The 22,655-nt window shown below is 36.4% G+C and overlaps 1 protein-coding gene across 3 annotated transcripts in view; it reads left to right on the forward strand.

Moving 5' to 3' along the window:
- The window catches only part of tbcelb (tubulin folding cofactor E-like b), an 18,249-nt gene extending 13,024 nt beyond the window's left edge, over window positions 1-5,225 (forward strand). For all 3 annotated transcript variants that reach the window (XM_053484887.1, XM_053484884.1, XM_053484885.1), the window contains exon 9: window positions 2,577-5,225. In XM_053484887.1, coding sequence (XP_053340862.1) covers window positions 2,577-2,901 — 325 coding nt within the window. In that variant the 3' untranslated portion in view covers window positions 2,902-5,225. The remainder of the gene's footprint in view (window positions 1-2,576) is intronic.
- The last annotated feature ends 17,430 nt before the right edge of the window (window positions 5,226-22,655 follow it).

Below are 22,655 nucleotides of genomic sequence, written 5' to 3' on the forward strand. Positions count from 1 at the left end.
GGCTGGCACAATGGTGTAGTGGTTAGTACTATAACCTTGCACCTCCAGGGACCGGGTTCGATTCCCAGCCAGGCTAAATTTAATTTTTTTTGGAGTTTGCAAGTTCCCCATGCTTGGTTGATTTCCTCCGGGTACTCCAGTTTCCTCTCACAATTCAAACCAATGCAAATTAGGCTAATTGGCGTTCCCAAAATTGCCTGTAGTCTGTGTGTGTGTGTGTGTGTGCCCTGCTATGGATTGGTACCCTGTCCTTGATGTACCCATCTTGACCCTGAATACATGCTGTGTCCTTAAGTCACTGTCTATGTTGCGTTTTCATTCTGTAAGGTCAGGTGCTTACAGTGTTACTGTACATACAGCAGTATCACTCTATCTCCTGCTGTAAACCTGCTATTGTTCAGTCTAATCTCTGGGGCTGATCAGAGAGCAGAGAAATTCAGGTCGGTTGTGTTATCATCGTCAATGTGATTTTGCTTACGAGAGCGTAGCGCTGGGTAAATTAGACCTTTCAATGAGTCTTGCTTTTTTCCCTAGACAGAGTGGCACTTTGTATGGAAGTAGCGGTATTCCCTTGGTGAAGGTTCAGAGCCGCAGGCACCTACCCACACTCAGCCTCAACTTTTCTTGGCAGACTGGGAGGGAAATTACTTTGATTGGTGTAGTTGGTATAGTAGCACTTTAAAGCAAAAAAAAGAGCCCCCTTGACCAACCCCCCTACCTAGACTTTTCAAATCATTCCTGCATGATGTCCTCTTATCTTTCTTTCAAATCCGTAGTAGCTTGAAGTGCGGGCTAGGGAGAACTTTCTCATGGCGAGAAAACACAAAGCAGTTTTGTTATAGTTGGGTACAACATAAGTATGCTTCAATGTGCCCAAAATGTATTCCAGTACATTTTGCCTTCCTGTAAGTCAGCCATTTTAAAATGTTGAACTGGTTGGCTTCTTGTGTTTGGCAAGAATTTTTAATACAAAGTAATATTCTTTGCTTTTCTTTTATTTTTATTTAGATTTTTGTTGTCAGGTCGTGCTAGTTTTTTTGCACCTTTGGTTCCTTCATACAGATTCTGTAGTCAGATCAAGAAAAAGTATGTTCCCTTAATGGCCATGAACATGGCTGAACACAAGTGGGACCAGTTTACGTGATAAGAATACATTGATTATTAAAATAAAACATAATTATTCATAAATTCATCTTCCGTAACCATTTTCCTGATTTCCCGTGTCTAAGTTTTAACGTAAAGCCAATGGTGAAAGTAGGCTGGTACGTTCTGGTATCGGAAAGATTGTAGAACAGCTTCCTGCTATAACCCACATTCATAACTAGTCACGGTAGCACTTTCAGCAAGAAAACAAAACAGCACATGTTATGTAATCTTAAACAACACTTTGGTTCCTTAGTAATTGCTTCAAAGTCATTCTGAATTGTTTTGGAACCATACATGTTGTGTTTTTGTCCATAACATCCAGTAGTCATGTTTAGTTGGATTTTAACCAAGTATGCATCAATACCACTTTTTATTTGTATTATTTGTGTGCACACAATTCTCTGTACCTTGTAATCATATGTAATGACAGTAATACTGCTCTTCATGCCCAGGTCAGCCCCCTTTATGCGCTCTATTAAAGATACTATTTAAACACCAAAAAGATATGTTATCAGGCTACTTGTCTTAATTAAAAAAAGACATCCACGTCTCTATTTATGTTTTAATATGATATTTAATGTTTTAATTTTTCATTGTGTTGAGGTCTATGGTTCTTCCCATATGTGTGGATGATTTTGTTTCATTTTATATATGCAACTTACTTATACCTCAATAAAATCTAAAATGGTTAAGGGCAACACCAGGTTCTGTTCTGGACACTGAAAGCGATTTCTGTATAATATACTTTTCTCAAGGATGACAGTTTATTTGCATGTTATTTCTCATATTTTCTTAGAGGTACATTATATGGCCAAAAGTTTGTGGGCACCTGTACAGGATGTCCTTGTATGCTCTAGCTATAAGAGTTTTCTCTACTAGAACTAAGGGACATCATTTAGTGAAAACCATTCCAAGAAGAGTTAAGGTTATTAAATTTTGATGTAGTGGAACTGGATGTTCAAAAAAGCATATCTTCGTGTTATGGTCATGTGTCCACAGATTTTTGGCTATATAGTTTTATAAATAAGTTGCCACATGTTTTCATAATAATTCTATTGAAGAAGTGAAGCATGTTTTTGTGAGAAGCACTTTCTTTTACCTAACTAGTTCCTAACTAGTTAAATTATGTTTTAAATTAAGTTAATTTAAGCCAATACATTTGTCACATGTTCATTACTGCACAATAAAATTCTTTCTTTGCATATCCCAGCTTGGGGACTGGGGTTAGAGCTCAGCATTATAAAGTGCCCCTACATACAAAGACAGTCACTTCATCACTAAACATAGCCAAAGCACTTGTTTCACTGGTTAATTGCATTTTATTCTTAAAATGCTTGACGAAAGGCTACTATGTCTTTAAAATTACCAAATTTATCTTAGTTCTATTCCATGGTATGATCAGATGGCTTTGTTTCTTTTGCCCCTTAAAGGTTTCACAATCTTGTGGCCCGTTATGGGCGTCTAGCACGACTGGCAGACATCGATTTGCGTCCACTAAGCTGTGTCCAGGTTGAGCTGCACTTTGGGGACGACATCGAGCAGCTGGAGCTCCGGCTGGATCAGACTGTGGCTGATCTCAAGAAGCAGCTCAGGCCTGTGGTGCAGCTGCCAGCTAACAAGATGCGCGTCTACTACATTGACAGACAGCTGGGTTATGCACTAGCACCTCAAGAGCTCAAGTACGGAGCCCGAGCCCTCCATTCCTACAGCATACGGGATGGAGATGAGATCCTGGTAGTGCCAAAGTGTCAGTAAATAAAGCGATCTGATCACACAGACAGTGGTTAATAAAAGGGACCAGTTGATATGGTAAAAGCAAACAAAAATCTGCCAGTAAATCTAGTGTAAACAATGAGTTCCAAATTTATTTATGAGTCATTGTAGCACTCTGTCTTTTGGGAGGTCAGAGAGATAAGAGCAGTGTCCCCTACAAGCTGACCATTTACGCTGTTAAATTTGCGAGCAGGAGAAATAATTATTTCCAAAAAGACTGTGAATTGAAATATAGCTACTCCTTTGTATGACTGGTCAGTGGTGGGGTTTTTTTTGTTTTGTTTTTAAGAGATTTCACACCAAGATTTTAAAGATTTTAACTCATCACATTGATTGCTTCTTGCATAACACATACAATTTGCATATTTGCTGAGACTGCTTCTCAGAAACCTCAAATCCTGTTTATTTCTAAATAGCATTTTACCACTTATGGATCTCACACATATGCAGTGCCGTGAAAAAATTTTAAATGAACTTGTATTTTTCTGCATATTTGAATACACTTAAATTATTCAGATCATCAAATAAATTTTTATATTACACAAAGATAACCAAAGTAAATACAAAATGCACTTTTTAAGCGCTCCTGGGTGAGTCATCGTTGTGCTCTTGGAGTAATTTTGGTAGGCTGGCCACTCCTGAAAAAGTTTACCATTGTTCCAAGTTTTCTTTATTTGTTAATAATGGCCCTCACTCTGCTTCGCTGGAGTCCCAAAGCCTTATAAATGGCTTGCTAACTCTTTCCATATCGCTACATGTAATTTACTTTGTTTCTCATCTGTTGTTGAACTTCTTTGGATCGTACTGCTTTTTTTGAGCTTGCACCACAAAAGTGTCAGTGATTTCTTGATTCAACAGCAGTAATGAGGCCTTAGTGTGGCAAGTGAAATTTAACTCGGCTTTCCAAAAATCACAGTTGATTCATGATTTAGCAGAGGGGGGGAATGACTTTTTTCACCAGGTACTGTAGGTTTGGAAAGCTTTGTTCCATCAAATAAATAAAATAATTGGTTAAAAAGTGCATTTTGTATGTACTCTGGTTATCTTTGTATAATATTAAAATTTGTTTCATCATCTGAATCATTTAAGCGTGACAAATATGCAAAAAAATCAGATAAATACTTTTTCACAGCACTATACATATCTCAGTCTATACAGGGTGGCCAAAACACCACTCTAAAAAGTCACCTTATATAACATTCACCAACCTCTCATTCCATTTTAAAATTCAAATCCAGCTAATAAAAGCTTACATAGTGGTCTGGCCTCAGTTTCCCCTTACTTTTCATACTAATAGGACGTCATGCCACAGTGCTGGTTAGAGAAGAAAATGTTGCCTTAGCCCTTTCTAGCACTTTATGATGAATGAACCTGGACTGACCTAGTCGACAGTGTGTTTATTTTTGACTCCTGTCCCAATCCCGGCTGTGGTAACGCCGACTCAGTCACACAGCCAGGACAGCTTTCTCCCTGCTTAGATTACAATAGAGTCACCTACCACATTGAAACATTTCTGGGTTCATGTGTCACTTCACATGCACTTCACATCCTCACATGTGAAGTGTTCCACCCCGTTGCAATCATTAAGTCGTCTTAATAGGCATCTATTAAGACGACTTAATGATTGCAACGGGGTGGAACTCTTCACATCGCCTGAGAATCTAATTATTTAATATTCATTTGCCTGAGCAATCTTCCTTTTATTCTATTAATGCAGATATGCCTTTAAGGCTTTTTAGCGATTCTTTGTCCTCTTGGTCAGTTTCTTGTCTTATGTTGGCACACTTGATATGCCCAGTTTGGGTTTGTCACACACCGAACAATGGGCCAGCATGAATAAAACTGCAGTCATTTAGCATGCAATCTTTCAGCAGTTGTATTAAATGTGCTATTAAGGTAAATTATTTATTAAAGTTTTTAACATAATTACAATATCTACAGTATAGTTAAGCTGCAGGCTCAGTAAATCGCATATCAAAAACAGAAGATGCTTTTTAATGCTATGGTATAGTGTTGTGGATATTACAGAGTTTTAAGAACAAACTGAATAAAATAGGGAAAAAAAGGAAATGAACCAAAAAAAAAAAAGCTTTTAAATGTGTTCATATTTTTAAATATATGATTTTTGTTGTGATATATAAAGAGAATCCAGGCTTTATACTATTTTGTATGCATTTGAGCCAAGTTGTGTGATCATACTTACAATCACATGTAAAAGTTAGTACCCCCTTTAATTCTATGTGTTTTTGTTAAGACATTAAAAAATAATACGAATAACTATATATATATATATATATATATATATATATATACTGTATATATATATATATATATATATATATATATATATATATATATATATATACTTTCACTGTGCCATTATTTGCTTAACAAAAATGAATACAAAATAAAAATAAAATACAAAAAACAGTTGGGCAATACTCAGTACACCCTTACTGCTTCCACAGGATTTAAGAGGGTAAGTTGCAGCCAGGTGCTGCTAATCATCATCAGGTGTGCAGACCTCTATAAAAGAGGAAGTTTTGGCAGTTTGCTGGTCTGGCATTCAGGTGTGTGGTAAACAATGCCAAGAGGGAACAGAAGCAATTGTTGGTACACATCAATCTGGAATCATCAATCAACATTCTACAGTTAGAAAGATTATTCACAAGTGGAAAGCATTCATGAAATTTGCCAATCTTACTAGAAGTGGACATCCCAGCACTTTCAGCCCAAGATCTGACCATTCAGGTCTTCTGGAACAACATTCTAAGGACAGATGAGACCAAAGTGTTGTTTGGCCTACAGTAAATGCCCAGTGCCATGTTTGGGAAAAAAACCAAGCACAGCGTTTCAGCATAAACACCTCATACCCACTGTCAAGCATGGCAGTGGAGACATGATGATTTGAGCTTGTTTTGCAGCCACAGGACCTGGTTCAAGTTTGGTTGAAATTGGAATGCAACAGGACAATGATCTGAAGTTGAGCTTTGTGACATGGTGCATTATCCTGCTGGAAGTAGCCTTTAAAAGATGGGTACATGGTGGTCATAAAGGGATGGACATGGTCAGAAACAATGCTCAGGTAGCCCGTGGCATTTAAACGACGCCCAATTGGCACTAAGGAGCCTAAAGTGTGCCAAGAAAACATCCCCCACACCATTACACCACCACCACCAGCCAGCACAGTGGTAACAAGGCATAATGGATCCATGTTCTCATTCTGTTTACGCCAAATTCTGACTCTACCATTTGAATGTCTCAACAGAAATCGAGACTCATTAGACCAGGCAACATTTTTTCAGTCTTCAACTGTTAAATTTTGGTGAGCTCGTGCAAATTGTAGCCTCTTTTTCCTATTTGTAGTGGAGATGAGTGGTACCCGGTGGGGTCTTCTGCTGTTGTAGTCCATCCGCCTCAAGGTTGTGCATGTTGTGGCTTCACAAATGCTTTGCTGCATACCTCGGTTGTAACGAGTGGGTATTTTAGTCAATGTTGCTCTTCTATCAGCTTGAATCAGTCGGCCCATTCTCCTCTGACCTCTAGCATCAACAAGGCATTTTCACCCACAGGACTGCAATTCTTTGTAAACCCTAGAAATGTTTGTGCATGAAAATCCCAGTAAATGAGCAGATCGTGAAATACTCAGACCGGCCCGTCTGGCACCAACAACCATGCCACACTCAACCATGCCACACTCAAAACAGTTCCTTGGAGTTCAGGAGATTGTCTTGACCAGGAACACCCCCCTAAATGTATTGAAGCAACTGCCATGTGATTGGTTGATTAAATAATTGCATTAATGAGAAATTGAACAGGTGTTCCTTATAATCCTTTAGGTGAGTGTATTTACATCAGAATGGCTGAAAATAAAATAATCAGGATTTTGAAATGGCCTAGTTAAAGTCAAGACCTTAACCCAATTAAATTTTTGGGACATTAAGAGAGCTGTGCATAAGTAAATTCTCAATGATTTAAGGCAATGTTGTAAAGAAGAATGGGCCAAAATTCCTGCACAACAATGTGAGAAACTGACAAATACATACAGAAAATGATTACTTCGAGTTATTGCTGCAGAAGGTGGATCTACAAGCTATGGAATCATTGGGGTACTTAATATTGGCAACATTTTTATTTCTTTTTGGCTTGATTTTTATTATATAATGGCACAGAGAAAAAAAGTTATATAAAACTAATACTAAGACTCGCAGCGATCAGATTATTTTAATTATGTTTATACACAAAAACACAGAATTAAAAGGTGTTCTAACTTATTTTATGTAAGGAAAACACTTTTTTTGTTATATGTTGTACAGCTGTAGGAACATTTATGAAGATGTATGTGCAGACAGTAATGCACATCATAGCACACAATGTCTGTTTTAAAATGGTTAGTTCCTGTTTGTCTTTACATTCTATGTTTTGTATTACCACGCATTGACCCTCTAGTAATTAATAGAAAACATATAGCTGAACTAGTATTGCTATATGGATGGACTATGTATGTTGCCCTATTATTACATAAATTTGGGAATTAGACATTGTTACATGGTTCAGGTTTCAGTGTAGCATATTTTGTCTCATAGATAAAACATTATTGCTATTTTATTTACCAAGTGTTAATTCTTTCCCCATGTAAACATCTCCCTAGCGCTACACCTTTTTCTTTGTTCATAGTTTAAGGTATGTCCTACCACTGCCCCTTTGAGTTCCTTCTAAAATAATATTTCCATAATCCATTGATTATGCAGGTCAGACTTACCATATAGGTCCTAATTCAGTCTCTGTCTATTTATTTAATTTTTTCAGGATATTTTTCTATGTTGCATGCCCATTTTTTTGATTAAGGATCAGTTTATAAACAGATCGTTTTAGTCTTTTGTGATATTTGCTCAGTGTGTGGAATAATAGTTGCCTCAACTGCATACACTTTTGTGGTGTTATTTTTATTTTGCTGTCATGTGATAGTTTGATTATCTGCATAGATACAAAGAAAACCAAATACAGCAAGCACTTATTTGTTAGACCTTAAATTCGTTCACTTTATAAACTGACATTTTCAGATTTGAATGTATGCACAACTAAAGCAATGAATTAATTCAAGTACTTGCTATTGTTCTAAGCCATCAATAAATGTGTGCTGTTTGATCCCAGACAAAAAGCTTCTCAATCACAAGGACAAACTAAAGAACCCCAAATGGTTTTGACTTCCTCTTAGAAAAGACGTCCCAAATATACCAAATGCATACTGTTTTAATAGTGCTGATGTCATAAATGTGAGGGTCCTCTTGTTCTTTTAAGGATCCCCCCCCCCAAACATCTGGGCTCTTTTGGGGGTCCATAGCCAGATACTTTGGGTCAATTGCAAGATGCACACAATGGACGCACATTACATACAACACACGCACATCCTACACAAATGATGACCGGCCCCAAGCACCTGCGCCATTAGGATTGCCACCCAACCCGGCCCACATTGAGCAACATCAGCACCCAGAGCCTTTTAAAGGCTTTAACATGCTCAAAAGGCACACAGCCAGTATGTTTCGCACTGGTGCTTGGACCGATCACAATGTCCAGCTGTGACGATGCCTTAAAATTTATGCCATATTCAGTGACATCAGCGTCATGGGCTTTTTAGAGGTCTTAGCATGCTCAAAAGGCGCACAGGTGGTGTGGTGCGTCCGAGTGGCGATGGCACAGGTAGTTGGGCCCACTTATCATTACTTGCAACTATATTTATTATTATTTTTCCTGCTATTATACACCTAATTTAAAATATACAGCAGGGTATAATGATTGAAAAACATCTTTAACTGAAGAGACCAACAAAACTTTGGTGCCAATATTCCCCACACACAGGTTGAAACACAGTCATAAACTGAAACAAAAACTGTGTGGGAGGCTTGAAATTCTGCTACTAAGGTGAGGTCGTGGAAGAGAGTTTTATGTCGCAGGTCATACACCATGACTGAACAAGGTAGTTATACTATACAGTGCATGTATCTCCCAGTCAATGATTTTAAAGTAGACTAAAATGTGATGTTCCGACTATTTTGAAGAAGCACAAAGAAATGGGCAAAGTTGAGGACCATACCATTGGTCGGCCAAGGAAGCTTAATGCAGCAGATAAAAGACAAATGCTTACTTACAAATGCTTTACATCAGAAGATATCCTGTAGTGCCATTAGCAAAGAACTGGCACAAACCAGTAGGACCAAGGTACACCCATCTACTGTATGGAGATACTGACTGGTCTTCATGAAAGAATTGCCAAAAGCCATACCTCTGACGTGGAAGCAAAGCTAAGCGACTCAACTGTGCAAACCATACGAACTTGGATGCAAAAAATGTCAGCAGGGACTCTGGACTGATGAGTCAAATTTTTAAATATCTTGAGTCTGCTTGTTTTCATCGGACACTTTAAGGAGGACACACAGACCAAACCAGTTTTGACTAGCTGAAAGTGAGGTACTGTACTAAGTAGAATTGCCCGCTGTTTAGTAAAATACGGAATCGTCCTGTAATTGGAAATGAAGACTTGTTCTGTCCGATACAAGATGTTCTTTGTTCTGTACTTTTGTGAATTAATCCAGTTAAGTCTACTGGAGAGAAATATTACAGGTTAGACTACTGAGACATAGTGATTTGTATAAGATAGCAAAAGTCAGCTAATAAAAAGAAACCCCTCTTCTCCCTTAGCCTTTCTGTCATGGTCTTTACCAAAACAGGGAATAAAGAATGTGCTTCTCATTGGTTGTGACTTACGATGCAGTGCTATTATTTTTTCCCACTTGTCACAATTTCCTGTCGGTATCACAATACATAATTACGCCTATTGGTCTGTCTTACTTAATGACAATTTACTACCTATACTTTTAATAGGACATAGCGGTGCTCAGTTTTATCATACGTAGCATTTTGTGTTGGTGGAGGGTGTTAATGATCATCTTCTGGACAACTGACTGACAGCAGTCTCCCCATGCATGTACTGAACTAGAATGAGAGTTACACAGTATTTTATTATTATTATTTTTAGAACTTTATTAATCCCAGAGGTCAATTGCTTATTTTTTGCATATCCCAATTAGGAAACTGGGGTCAGAGCGCAGGGTCGGCCAGCTCGCAGCGCCCCTGGAACAGATAGGGTTAAGGGCCTTGCTCAACAGTGGCAGCTTGGTGCTGCTGGCCTTCTGATCAGTAACCCAGTAACCCGACTGAACCACCACTGCCCTTAAAGCATTTTGCTCCGTGTGAGGATCGAACTCCCGACCTTCCCCGCCCCCCGCCCCCGATTATGAGACTGACGCGCTACCTACTGCGCTAACGAGGCTGTTTATAATGTATGACTAGTAATTTGCTTAAACTCGAATTAAATATTCTAATATTTTGGATTTTTAACTTTAAGAAGCTGTATGCTGTAATCATGTAAATAAAAAAAGGCTTGAAATATTTAACTTTAAATGTAATGATTCTATAATATATGAGTTTTATACTTAACCTTTTACAAAATTTAAAGTTTTTTAGGTAAGTTATATGACTCTAGGGGAGATTGATTGACAGTTTTGCCAGGGTAGGGATAGATTTTCCATAAACTAGTTGGGATAAGCTATACAGTAGCTGACATTAACAAGTAAATAAATTTGGATATAATTTTTATATGATGGTCGTTCATGTCAAACTTGGTAAAAACTACTTTTACTTCTCAATCAAATCCCCTGCTACACTAATGCACTTATGCCAGTGCTTCAGTAGTATTTGAATACCATCAAGGTAGAAAGTTTTCTCAATACGCTGATGGCTCCGAGAATTGGAATATCTGAAAAGCTGGCCTTCCAGGAATTCCTTTAATGGCTTAATATGGGAAATGTACGTTTAAAAATGTTCAATATTAATAATATTGGTATATTATTAATAAAATTTGCCTCAATATATAATATTAATTATAATTATTTCAATATTCTATATAATAATATAATTATAAATTTACATATAAAAAAATGTTGGTAGCCTTTATCACTTTTTAAAATAAATATTTAATTTTAACAGTAATAATGTCAACAGTAATAATTTCCTGAATTAGAAGAGATTCAGTAAGCAATCTAGAATAATGGAGATCTTCGTATAAATACATACAGTAAATATGTACAGTATGTATGTATATGTCAGCTAAACAGGTTATTTGATTTGAATTATGGATGGTTAACAGAAAACTATCAATGATTTTACTGTGCTGTGCAGACTCCTATAGATGTACATACATGATGGCTAAAAAACAACTTTTAATTTGGTCTTAGATTAATATCATATTAAACACTATTAACTATTAACACTATTTAAGTTCCTTTCACAAATAAAAAATAGCATTTGACTAAATCATTCTATTTTTAACATACACTTATTCTTTATTGATGCATTCCAATTACAATATTTGAGAAAGAACTAAGTATACAATTATATGGATTAATTATGCAATCATTACTTATTCCACATCAATATTCTTTATGTTTAACCAATATACATATATATATATATATATATATATATATATATATATATATATATATATATATATATATATATATTAATTTATTTATTTATTTATTTATTATTATTAATGCAACATCGGCGACAAGGAGCACCTAAAACACTTTTTACAAATTCTGCTGAGTAGCAGTAGTTAGTGAAATAATGACTGTATGCATACGCAACTTTATATTGTGTATTATGGCGAATACTGTCTCAGCCATGCTCTCTTCCTCCATCGCTCATTGCAGCCAGTTCTGAGGTTCCGACCCACCTGCTTACATTATGTGCATATTTTTAACATTGTTAAACGTATGAAAATGAAAAACATAAATGTTAATAAATAAAAGCTGTGCATTTAGCAGTAACACTGCAGAGAGTCCAATTATGTTTTACAGCATAAGAGGCAGGCAGAAGACAGCAGGGTGCTATTCTGAGTTTAATTAGCAGCATAATGTTGCATAGCTTAGGATTACCCCAATGCTTTTTATTCAAGCTGAAATTTTAAGTACATGATGCTCTAAAATTTACTACAAGTACTACAAGTACTCCACAAAGAAAACTATGTACTTAAACTGTATTGAATTTGCTGTTGACAACATAAATGTGCTAGTACATGTTTGTTTGACAAACTTTCAAAGGTGAATAATATGGGGAAAAAAGTCTAATAATTAATTAAAAAATAAGGACACAGCAGATAAGAACAGATAGAAAAAAGGCAGCTGGAGCAAATGAACTGGTTTTAACCACTTTGTGTACTGACAACTGCTTCATCCATATTAGGACAACAGACTTCTATTAAGATAGCAGTTTATTACTGTAGGTTATTTTATAAATAACTATAAATATGATTGTGCAATAAGTAACTAGTAACTAAAGCTGTGAAATTAATTTAGTAAAAGTGCAAACATTTAAGTCAACTATATGTTGTGATTATGTCTAAAGGGAATAAAATTTACATTACAATAATACAGTATCAATAAACATGTAAATATTTTCAATACAGTATATCTTTTACAGCACCAACACCACTTAGAAAGAGGTATAAGAAAACAGACAAGATAAATGTCAGCTATTTATTTTAATGTTACATGGCTTCTAAAAAAGTGTTTCTTTGTTTGTTTAAATGCACCGATACTAATATGAAATACTTGCCATCATGTAGCATAAGTAAGATTTTGCCACATATGATACATTTTTTATATATAACATTTTTTATGTACTTACATTTATTCAAAAATGTTTAGTGCTGACCTGCAAAAACTAGCTGTGAATATGGTGCCCTTCCGCCTAGAGCAATGGTGGCTCAATTATTTAAAAAATTTCTGCATTTCTTGATTTCTGATTTTGCCCATCTCACCAGAAGAGGGAGCCACAGATATTTGGCACCAAGAGCATGATGACAGCGCGTGACCTGCGCCAAGGCCGCTACTTGACTCTGGCTGCGGAGTTCCAGGGATAGAGTGAATCCCCAGCAACATCCTACTAAGAGGGCTTAAGATGACTGTAACCTCCACCCAGGAGCTGCTCATACAAATCTTTAAGCAGTTCACATTTTCAGAAGAAGGGCCTACCTGCATTGGTACACAGAAAAAAGTGGATTAGTTGGAGCTCACTGAAGCAGCAGTGAGGCACAAGAATGACCTTCTGGTCTTGAGTACCTAAAATGCCCCCCTGCCATGGATTGCCCCCCTAATATATTATTATATTAGAACATAAATTCATAGGTTTATTATTATCAAATATGATATTAATATTATAATAAACCCTAGTTACGTGACAGCCGTCAAGACAATTAATACAAGCTTTTGTATAATGTTTATTTTGTGGTACATTTAATTTTTAGGGCTTTGTCATGAATATGCAAATAAACATTTATATATAATAAAAATAATCATTGTTTATGATGAAAAATTTGACTAAACTATTTTTATTATAAAATAAACAATCCAAAAGTATACATGTTGTTTATACAGTATATGAAAAATATTAATATTTTTATTTTTTCATATACAACATATTTATTTTCATATTCCTTATTTTTTTATTGTTTCATGTAATTTGGAATTTGTGAGCCATTAACCTATGAATTTATATTCTAATACAATATTTGATAGCGATTATGTAGGGGGGGGACAATCCATGGCAGGGGGGCATTTTAGTGCATAACAGATGTATGATAATTTAGCTGACAATAGCTGCTAGTTAGCCAAAGAACCCCACCTGTGTATAACTAGTCTGACAAAAAAAAAATTTGGAGCTTTATTCTAAAAGCCATGCTTATTTTGCTATTTTAATTTTGGTAGTAGCTGTCTCCATGTTTTTGTTTCAGGTTACCTACTGTATATCCTATCTTAATGGACAGCTTTGTCATTTTTTATTTAGTATAAATCCTATTATACACTAAATTAATAGTCTTATTCAGTTTAATTTTTGCTATTTAACAAAATTGTTACTTTCTTTAATTTCTTTCTAAGGTTGAAACCAACATGGTGGAATACCTCCAGCAGGCTGAAGTGTCAAGGCCGTACCCCTACATCCTGACGTTGGAAGATGATGACCAGCGCTGCTCTCAGGCATTTGTCATTCTGGTGGGACAGGCTCTGGAGCAATGCACACTACTTGGGGCGGTTGATGTGTGCTTAAAGGCATTTTATATTTTTGACATTAACTATTCAAAGAAGTGTGCTCCAGTATAGGACTTTTTGTAATGTTGCTATGAAATAGCGGGGCCTATTTGAAAAGTCATAGACAGTGTTTGTATGTTACAATGAGACCAGGGATGGATAGTTTTATTCTGCAGAAAAGATATCTGAAGTCACAGAGAGATCCGGCTCTGTAGAAGCTGCCTCAGCCTATTTGTGTTATTACTCCATTCTGCCCTTGTGAGTAATAGTATAGTAATGATGTCGCTGTTGATTATCTGCTCTTGTGCTTTTGAAAAGAACATTTAATAGAATGTTGGGTTAAACAAATAATCCATTTTGCTGGGTTAAATTAACCCAGCATGTAGTTAGTCCAATATTTACCCAGCAGCTGGGTTAATAACAACCCAAACTGGGTTGTTTTTAACCCAGTATTTTTTAGGGTGTGGTAAAAAAATTTTATTATCTTTTTTCACCTCATCCAATTATAATAATAATATTTAATCATTTAAAAAAAATCAATGGTCAACAGTAATAATCCTTTGGATTGAAGTCATGAAATAACTCAGTGAGCAATAATTGTAAAGTGTTATTTGTATAAAGTGTAAAGAGTAAATTGTTGCTAATTGGATACTTAGCAACAATTGTGCTAACGGAAGTTGAAAATAGTTTTAAATATTAGGAACCGATTTCCTTTAATTAATTAATTAATTAATCAAATAATTTATTTATTTATATTCATGTCAACTTAACAGGTTATTTAATTGGGTCTATGCACGGTTAACCACAAACTGCCAATCATTTCATTGTTCTGCTCAGACTAGCTTACTAACCTTAAAAACAAGCTCTAGTAATTGTTGACCATCATAACGATCAGTTTTGATGCTGTTTTAGTTTTAAGAGGTAATCAGTGATGACCTACACTGTAAAAAAATATTCTGTGGACTTGTAAATACCACAATAATAAAAAAGTTATGTTACCTTAATAAGATCCCTTAAAAATCACACGTGATTGAGTTGGAAATCTCAAAATAAATGCCTATTATTATAAGTTCATTCAACAAATAGAAATAAGCATTTTTATTACTTTTTCAACTTTATTCAAGTAAAATCAGATTGCTGCTTAAGAGACTATGTGGACTAGCGGTAGCACTCACTTTTCCTTCTTTCTATCCAAGAACATAGTGATGAACCATGCCGTTTCCAGTAAGATGGAGCACCTTGCCATGAGGCTTAAAAATGTAATGGCTCAGGGAACAAAACATCGAAATTTTGGCCAGGAAACTGACCAAATCCTGATGGCTTCTCGCTGTACGTGTACTAATGTTTATAAATGCTGTTGCTATTTTGGTGACTAAACAGCCCATTCTAATGCTATCAGTCATGCGTACAGCTCCACAGAACATACAATCAGACAATCAGACCTTCTCTTGCTCTCTCCAAATTGTAACTAGGTATAGTAAATACAGCTATAGTTTTCTCTTATTACTGCATAGATCCTAAACACTCTTGGTATTTCTGGTCAATATATCTATAGTATTCGCTAGATAGATCAGTTTTCTTGTCAATATGTTTGATCATTAGTAATTCCAAATTAACATTTGGTGTTTCTAATATCCAGTGGGACCTGACAGGTCACACTTTGCTAAGTTTTACCATACACACCCATCTGATAACTTTCTTTCGGAACCCTCTCCTTCTCCCAACCATCTTTTAGCACCCTATTCGTTTGGTAGATTTCTCCATGCCCTCTTAGATTGGGGATGCCCTCATGCCCAGTGTTAATTCTGGGAATTAACCCCTAGCTGTTTTCTATGTCACCACAATGGCATTTCACTCACTTTAACCTGGAGAGGTTTTAACTGCTCCTAGTGTAACACTCACCCACTCATCATCTATGCCGCTTTATCCTGTATACAGGGTCGTGGGGGGCCAGGAGACTTAGGGCATGAGTCAGAGTACACACACTACGGGCAATTTAAGAACGCCAAATAGCCTAATCTGCATATTTTTGGACTATGGGCGGAAACCAGAGTACCCGGAGAAAACCCACCAACCACAGGGAGGACATACAAACTCGATGCACACAAAGGCGAATTGAACCTGGCTAGGAATCGAACGTGGATGGAGATGGAAGTGCAAGGGGACAGTGCTAGACACTAAGCCACCGTGCTACTACTACCAGTCAAAAGGTTGGACGTACCTTTTAATTTTCTGATTTTGTCTTTCTACATTGTAAAACAATGCTGAAGGCATTTAAAATATTCAATAATCTTCTTTGCATAGTTGATATTTGGATGTTTCTGTTGTATGCTCTTAAAGTGCTTTTACCAAACATGGTAGCTAATGTTAAAACCATTGTTTAATTAAGTTAAAAAAAAAACTAATTTAAACAAACAAGTTTTTTTTATCCTCTCAAAATAGCCGGTAAATAGTTGTTTTCTTTTCATGTTCTTTTTACCCCATTTAATCTCTGCCTCAGAGCAAGTAGTTAAAAGAAATTACCCATAGTGTATGGCGTGTGAGTTTGTGTGTGCCTGTGCCTGTGCTCCAGTCACCTGTGACCATACAAGTTATTACCTATAAGTGATCACATGGCTTTTTTCTTGCAGTACCTACAATATTTAATTGTGAGCCATGTGAAAGCTTTAAAACATTAATGAATCAAGATCTCAAATCATTGCTCTGGTCTTATATTTACCACTAGATGGCATTCTGACACACCCTATAGGACCTTTTTGTTTTTTATATGTCTTTTAAATATTAAATGGAAATCATGTTTTGTCTATATGCATTTTCTGCACAATAAGTAACTCTTCCACTTATTTATTTTTTAAACCTCTTATCTTGTGCGGGGTTGTGGGTCTGGTGCCTATGACTGGGCATTGGAGCATTGGCCCAAAAAAGGGGCTCGAACTCTTGACTCTGGAATTACAAGGCCACAGTGCTAACTACAGCTGTTGTTTTAGGTCCCCTATCATTCTAGAATTATAAGCATAAATACATTAAGCTCAAATTACTTAAACCCTTAAACATAAATACTGTTGGTGTCTGAACAGTATAACATGGCTAATTTTACCATTGAGGTTTTAGAGTTTTATGTAAAGGTGCGAGCGATCTGTGGTTGGAATAAGTAATTCCTAGTGTTAGATCTGGGAATTACTCTTATTTGAAAATAGCAATGATGTAATATAGTAATAGTGTTTATAATAGTAGCTCTTTCATTATTGTTTTTTTTTTCAAATAAATGTGTCTAATACTTATTAAGTTTTTACAAAACAGTGCATTAGTTTAATTGTTGCCTATTAAGCCCATTTAATCCAAAGTAAGAGGCTGGTTTTATATACAGTAAAACCAACAAACAAAAAAATAATTGAAATAGTGGTCACGACTGTAAAATTTTTTCAATGAACAATTTAAAACACAATTACATTGATAAATAAAACATGAAAAGCCATTTAATTACTGTATTATAATAATAATAATAATAATAATAATAATAATAAAGCGGGTAAGAGGTCATGGAATGTGGAAGTGATTTTCACAGACAAAGACCTGAAACACTGTACTCTTTCCCTATATGCATATATTGTCTGTACATTCTCCAATGATTTCATACTTTGGAGGACCAGAAATTTGTCTCAGAAATATTTCTGTCTTGTCTTCTTTTGTCAGCATCATGCAAAACTGGCTAGACAGAATTTTATGAAACTTTGCCCACCCTTCTGTATTTGCCAGCTGTTAAACCTGCACTATAAATTAAATCAAAAGGTGTGTGTGTGTGGCCATACGCCTTACTGAACAGAGCTAATCAACGCAATCGTTAACTATCAATACACAGTGTATGTGGAACACACAAATACTACTAAACTACTATAATGCATCTACAAAGCGCCCAAATCCTCACAAAACAGAAACAAACAAGTGACACAGCATTCAATACTCCAAAAAAGCAAGTACACTATGAAAACTGAATCTTCAAAATAAACGGAAAGATCAACGTGTGTTTATTCTTACTGTCGGATGTTTTGAACCAGTTTGTCTCATATGTTCCCGAAACCGTGGTGCTAATAAAAGGAAAGCATGTGGAACGTCATTATGAGATAAAACATGGATCTTGAGAGCAAACATGTCCACAGCAGTCCGAGGTGGGGACGTGTAAACTATGCAAACTAGGGGCGCATTTTTTATAAGCTAAAATAAAAATAGTCCGTTATGCGGAAGGTCCGGGTTCGATTCCCAGCCAGTGCCCAAACTCCCCATCCACTGGATGCAGTGCCGGTCCCAAGCCCGGATAAAATGGAAGGGTTGCGCCAGGAAGGTGCATCCGGCGTAAAACCTGTGCCAAGTTGTTGTGCGGACTGGATAATCCGCTGTGGCGACCCCTTGCCAGGAGCAGCCGAAAGACTAACAACAACAGTGATGTTATGAACAGTTACGTAATGTATTTAATACTTAAAACAGGGAGTGTATTTTGAAGAACTACAACTTAGTGTAAACAAGGCGTAAGATGCTCAACCTTACAAAATTTTGTTTCTTTGTATTAATACTGTAAGTTAGAAAGAGAGTGCTGCTTTATGGAAAGACAGACAGATATGTATATAGGATTCAACCTAAAATAATATCACTGATTACATTAAAGCTGATCATCTTTAAACCTAAAGAATTCTTACACGCTGATAGGATTATCTGCACCAAATCCTCCCTGATGCCTGGGGACAAAAAGTCCAGTCCGATCCCACGGAAAAGTTACTTTGTACCAAAGTTTATTTGAGCCTAATAAATAATATTCTGATGTTTCTGCTGAGGAGTTAATCTCTATTAGTTGTTTGTATTGTCCCTGTCAAATCATGTTAACCTGCCCAATGTGCTGGTTCTGAATAGTGCTGAAATAAGTCATGCTGGACTTGTCTGATAACCAGTTCAAGGCTGGGAAGAGATGACTGTGTTAAGCATATGTACTGCTTATGATCACAATGCAGTACACACCTATCATGCTTATAACTGATGTTCTGAGTAGTAATAAGATAAAGTAAGGTGACCCTTTGGGAAAGCTCAGGTTGCTTGAAGGGCAGATGTTGATAAAGGTATGGCCACTGGGGGAGCTCAGTTTGTGGCCTGTTGGTGTTCTAATATCTGTTTTGTTTACTAAACTGTGTCTTTCCTCTTCTGATGCAATACAAAAGAGTGATAATAAAACTGTGATTTTATTTTGTTTGCTTGATCATGGCCTCTTATTTTACCTGTAACTAATGAAATATTAGTATTATTAATATAATTCCCAATCTTTCCATCTACTAGTTTGACAAGCTTGATTCAGCAACTTTGATAGCTGTTCAGAACAAGCTGGACTTCCAACTATAACTATTGCATGCAACAATATATTGGTAATACACTAGACTTCTATTATATGCCTTTTTTTAAAATGCCTGCCACCTTCACATTTTTTTTATTAATTAATTAATTTTTTACAAATTGCTTTACTTTAGATGTTGCATTGTGTCACATTTGACAGAAAAGACGCAATTTGTGTCTAAAGTCCAATATTTTGATATTTTCGGCATTAAAAACTCAAGTGCTTGTGTTTAAGGCTGGTGGTGGAGATAAAAAATCATTCATGTTATAGTGATAACATGCATTAAGGCAATAACAGTGAAACAGGTTGTTATTAAATTGTTAAATTTAACTTAAAATAGACAAATAGTGCAATATGTCATTTATTCATAAATAGAAAATAAAGAAAAAAAATCCTGTCAGGTCGTGCTGTTATATGATCATTTTAAACTTTGTTTCACGTCAGGCCATGTCTGTGATCATTTTATTCTAGAACAGTGTAGGCCATCATGTTTTATCCTTTACATATTTAATATGTCATCTAAAATTATCAGCATAGTTATTCATAATGTAAGGATAATTTGTGGAACAAAGAAAGACCATTATCATTGTTGGAGATCTGATCTGAAAATGTTGAAGGGCAACTGACTGGGACAGAAATCTAATTTCTGTTTCAGGTTTGCAAAATTCTGTAAACTAGTTCATTATTTTAAGTGTTCAAGATGACTTTAGATGAGTAAAATGTAACTAGGAACATTAAGATTTGCAGGGTATTCTTAGGTGTTTAGGAAAGTAAAGTAAAATCCTCAACTAAGCAGAATGAAATCAGTGTGAGAACTGCACTTGTCAGTAATTAAGTCAAGTCCAATCCTGATGGATTCCTTATGTTCATATTTATGGAACTGCAACTGAATAAATTGAAAGATTGATGATTGATGATTTTCCTCTTGTGTGTGTTTCAGGTCTAAACTGCTGGGAGCTCAATTTCTTCCCAAAGCTTCAGCATGTTTGTCTTAATGGGCATCCCCTTACTGCAGCCTTACACTGATCAGAGGAGACGATACCTTACGAAACAAGTTCTTGTTGTCAGTCATTTCCTTGACCACCCTCATCATGATAGATAGATAGATAGACAAATCCTTTAAGAGATAATGTTGTCTAATCAGGTCTTTTGTGTCATCGATGCTTATGTCCAGACATTTGATTTATTGGCTGATACATTTACAGATACACCCAGAACATGGTTGACCATAAATGTGACAGCTCCACTCCAGAAGAGTTGAAGTGCAGATGGATCAGTTTCCATCCACATCTCCTCCAAATGGAAAGCTTTAAAGGCTATTGTTCAGCACAGCGCTCTGTGTGTCCACTGATCCATTCAAAGCAGGCCTGAGATCAGTAACACCGGCGTAATGTAGACACACAAATACAATATCGTTTACCACTTTGACTATGTGTTTTTGCCTCCTTGGTTGTGTCTGAAAAAAAATGCTTGCAATTTAGTACATTGACCTCTTTTTCCTTCTTGCCATCATCTACTGATTGGTGCTCCAGTCATCTTAGTGATTTCCATGTGCTCGTCCTTCATATATTATTTCTCTTCCTTTTTGTTGTTTCATCCTGACCCTTTTTGTTGGGGGTATTTTTCTGATGCCCAGCACAAGCCAGAGGAAGAGGGATCCCCCACGTTCCTTAGCACACTGTGTTGTGCTTAACCTGGGAGAGGACGTTTCTCGGGCTTGCTCTCCTGTAGAGGAGGCTAACCTTTGAGAGACAATGCGTCCAGTCTCTGCCTCCTCAAAGACTCCTTTGTGCCAGAATACACTTGCCAGGAAACTGATATATGAGGTGGCAGCTTGATTCTTTTTTTCTTCTCTATATCCTCCTGTCCACCTTTCCTTCTTCTCCGCAGTCTTTTTCTAAGGTTTTAAGGGGACTGAAATGGCAGGTGGCTTTTTTTTAAAGAAAGGTAGATTAGTGATTCTGTCTTTTTGTCTCTCTCCTCTTACTCTGTTTCTCTCTCGCTGTTTCTCAGTTCTTTGAACGGTTGACTCATGTAATGAATTGAGGACGATGTGTAAGCATTCTGACACAGGGATTCCTGTAGGCAGAGGGAGGAGTGACATGGCCCTCCTGAATGGCCCTAAGTCCTCAGGAAAGATTTACATGAAGCAATAGTGTGTTAAACCACATACTGTACAGAGTGAGTATGGTAGGTTTTATTTAATAAAGCAAATGAGACAGTGCTGTTAATGCGGATAACAATTAGTCATATCATCTGATTTATTTTGGCAGTTAAACATATCAGTTTATTTCTACTTGTATGTAATTAGTACAAGTGCAAGTGAAAGGGCTGTGTTCAGTCTCCTACCAGTTTCTTGTGCGTTAACTTTTCTGTGACATTCAAGCACAGAAATAGATTAATTGGCCTTCATCTCTCTTTCTTCCTCTGACATTCTCTCTTTTCCGTCCCACAGCATGGACAGGTTCCCAGGGGAGTTGAGGATAAACTTAGTAAAAAGAGGCAAAGTGATGGCAGATGCTAAGTGGGTAGCAGTTTGGAAAACACTAGGGGTGAATTTAGGTTGCCTCAGACTGGTTAGCCTCTGCTTATGGCACAGGACAAAGCTTTAATCAAGGGCAAACATTTGGGGTAAAATCCTCCAGACTTTGGTAAAAAAAAATATATATATACAGACTTCTGTAGCTGGCTAGAAATATAATATATGTATCTTAAACTATAATATGTATCTGACTTATGACTTTATAAACTGATTAGTAGTTGAAGACTACTAAAAGCAGTGACTTTTAAAACGTGCCGACTTTTACTTCACTGTAGAAGCTGATCTTCTGTAAAAATTACTTTTAAGAAAATGTAGAAAACTTTAAAGGCACTGTAACTTCAGCCACTGCCATGGTTGCTTAGTCGAAGCCTGGACCCACAGCAATGTTATCTCTCTAAACTTCAGGAGATACAGTGAGTGGTGTTCTGGCTCAAGTCAGTACTGTTCAGTCACTTGTTTGGTAGCACAGATCAAGCCCTTGCTCCATAGATTTTCCCAAGCAAAGTAATTTAGTTACACTATGTGGAAAAACAAGAACTGAGAATTGAAAGTAGTAATGGAAACGCAATTTGATATAAGACCTGCCAGACGTACTACCCAGATTACTGCAGCCAGTCTCTCTGCTAACAAAAAGAGAGATTTTGTTAGGAGAGAATGGTGGAGATGG

Source organism: Clarias gariepinus, chromosome 24 (genome assembly GCF_024256425.1).
Source record: "Clarias gariepinus isolate MV-2021 ecotype Netherlands chromosome 24, CGAR_prim_01v2, whole genome shotgun sequence".
NCBI classification, from domain to species: domain Eukaryota; kingdom Metazoa; phylum Chordata; class Actinopteri; order Siluriformes; family Clariidae; genus Clarias; species Clarias gariepinus.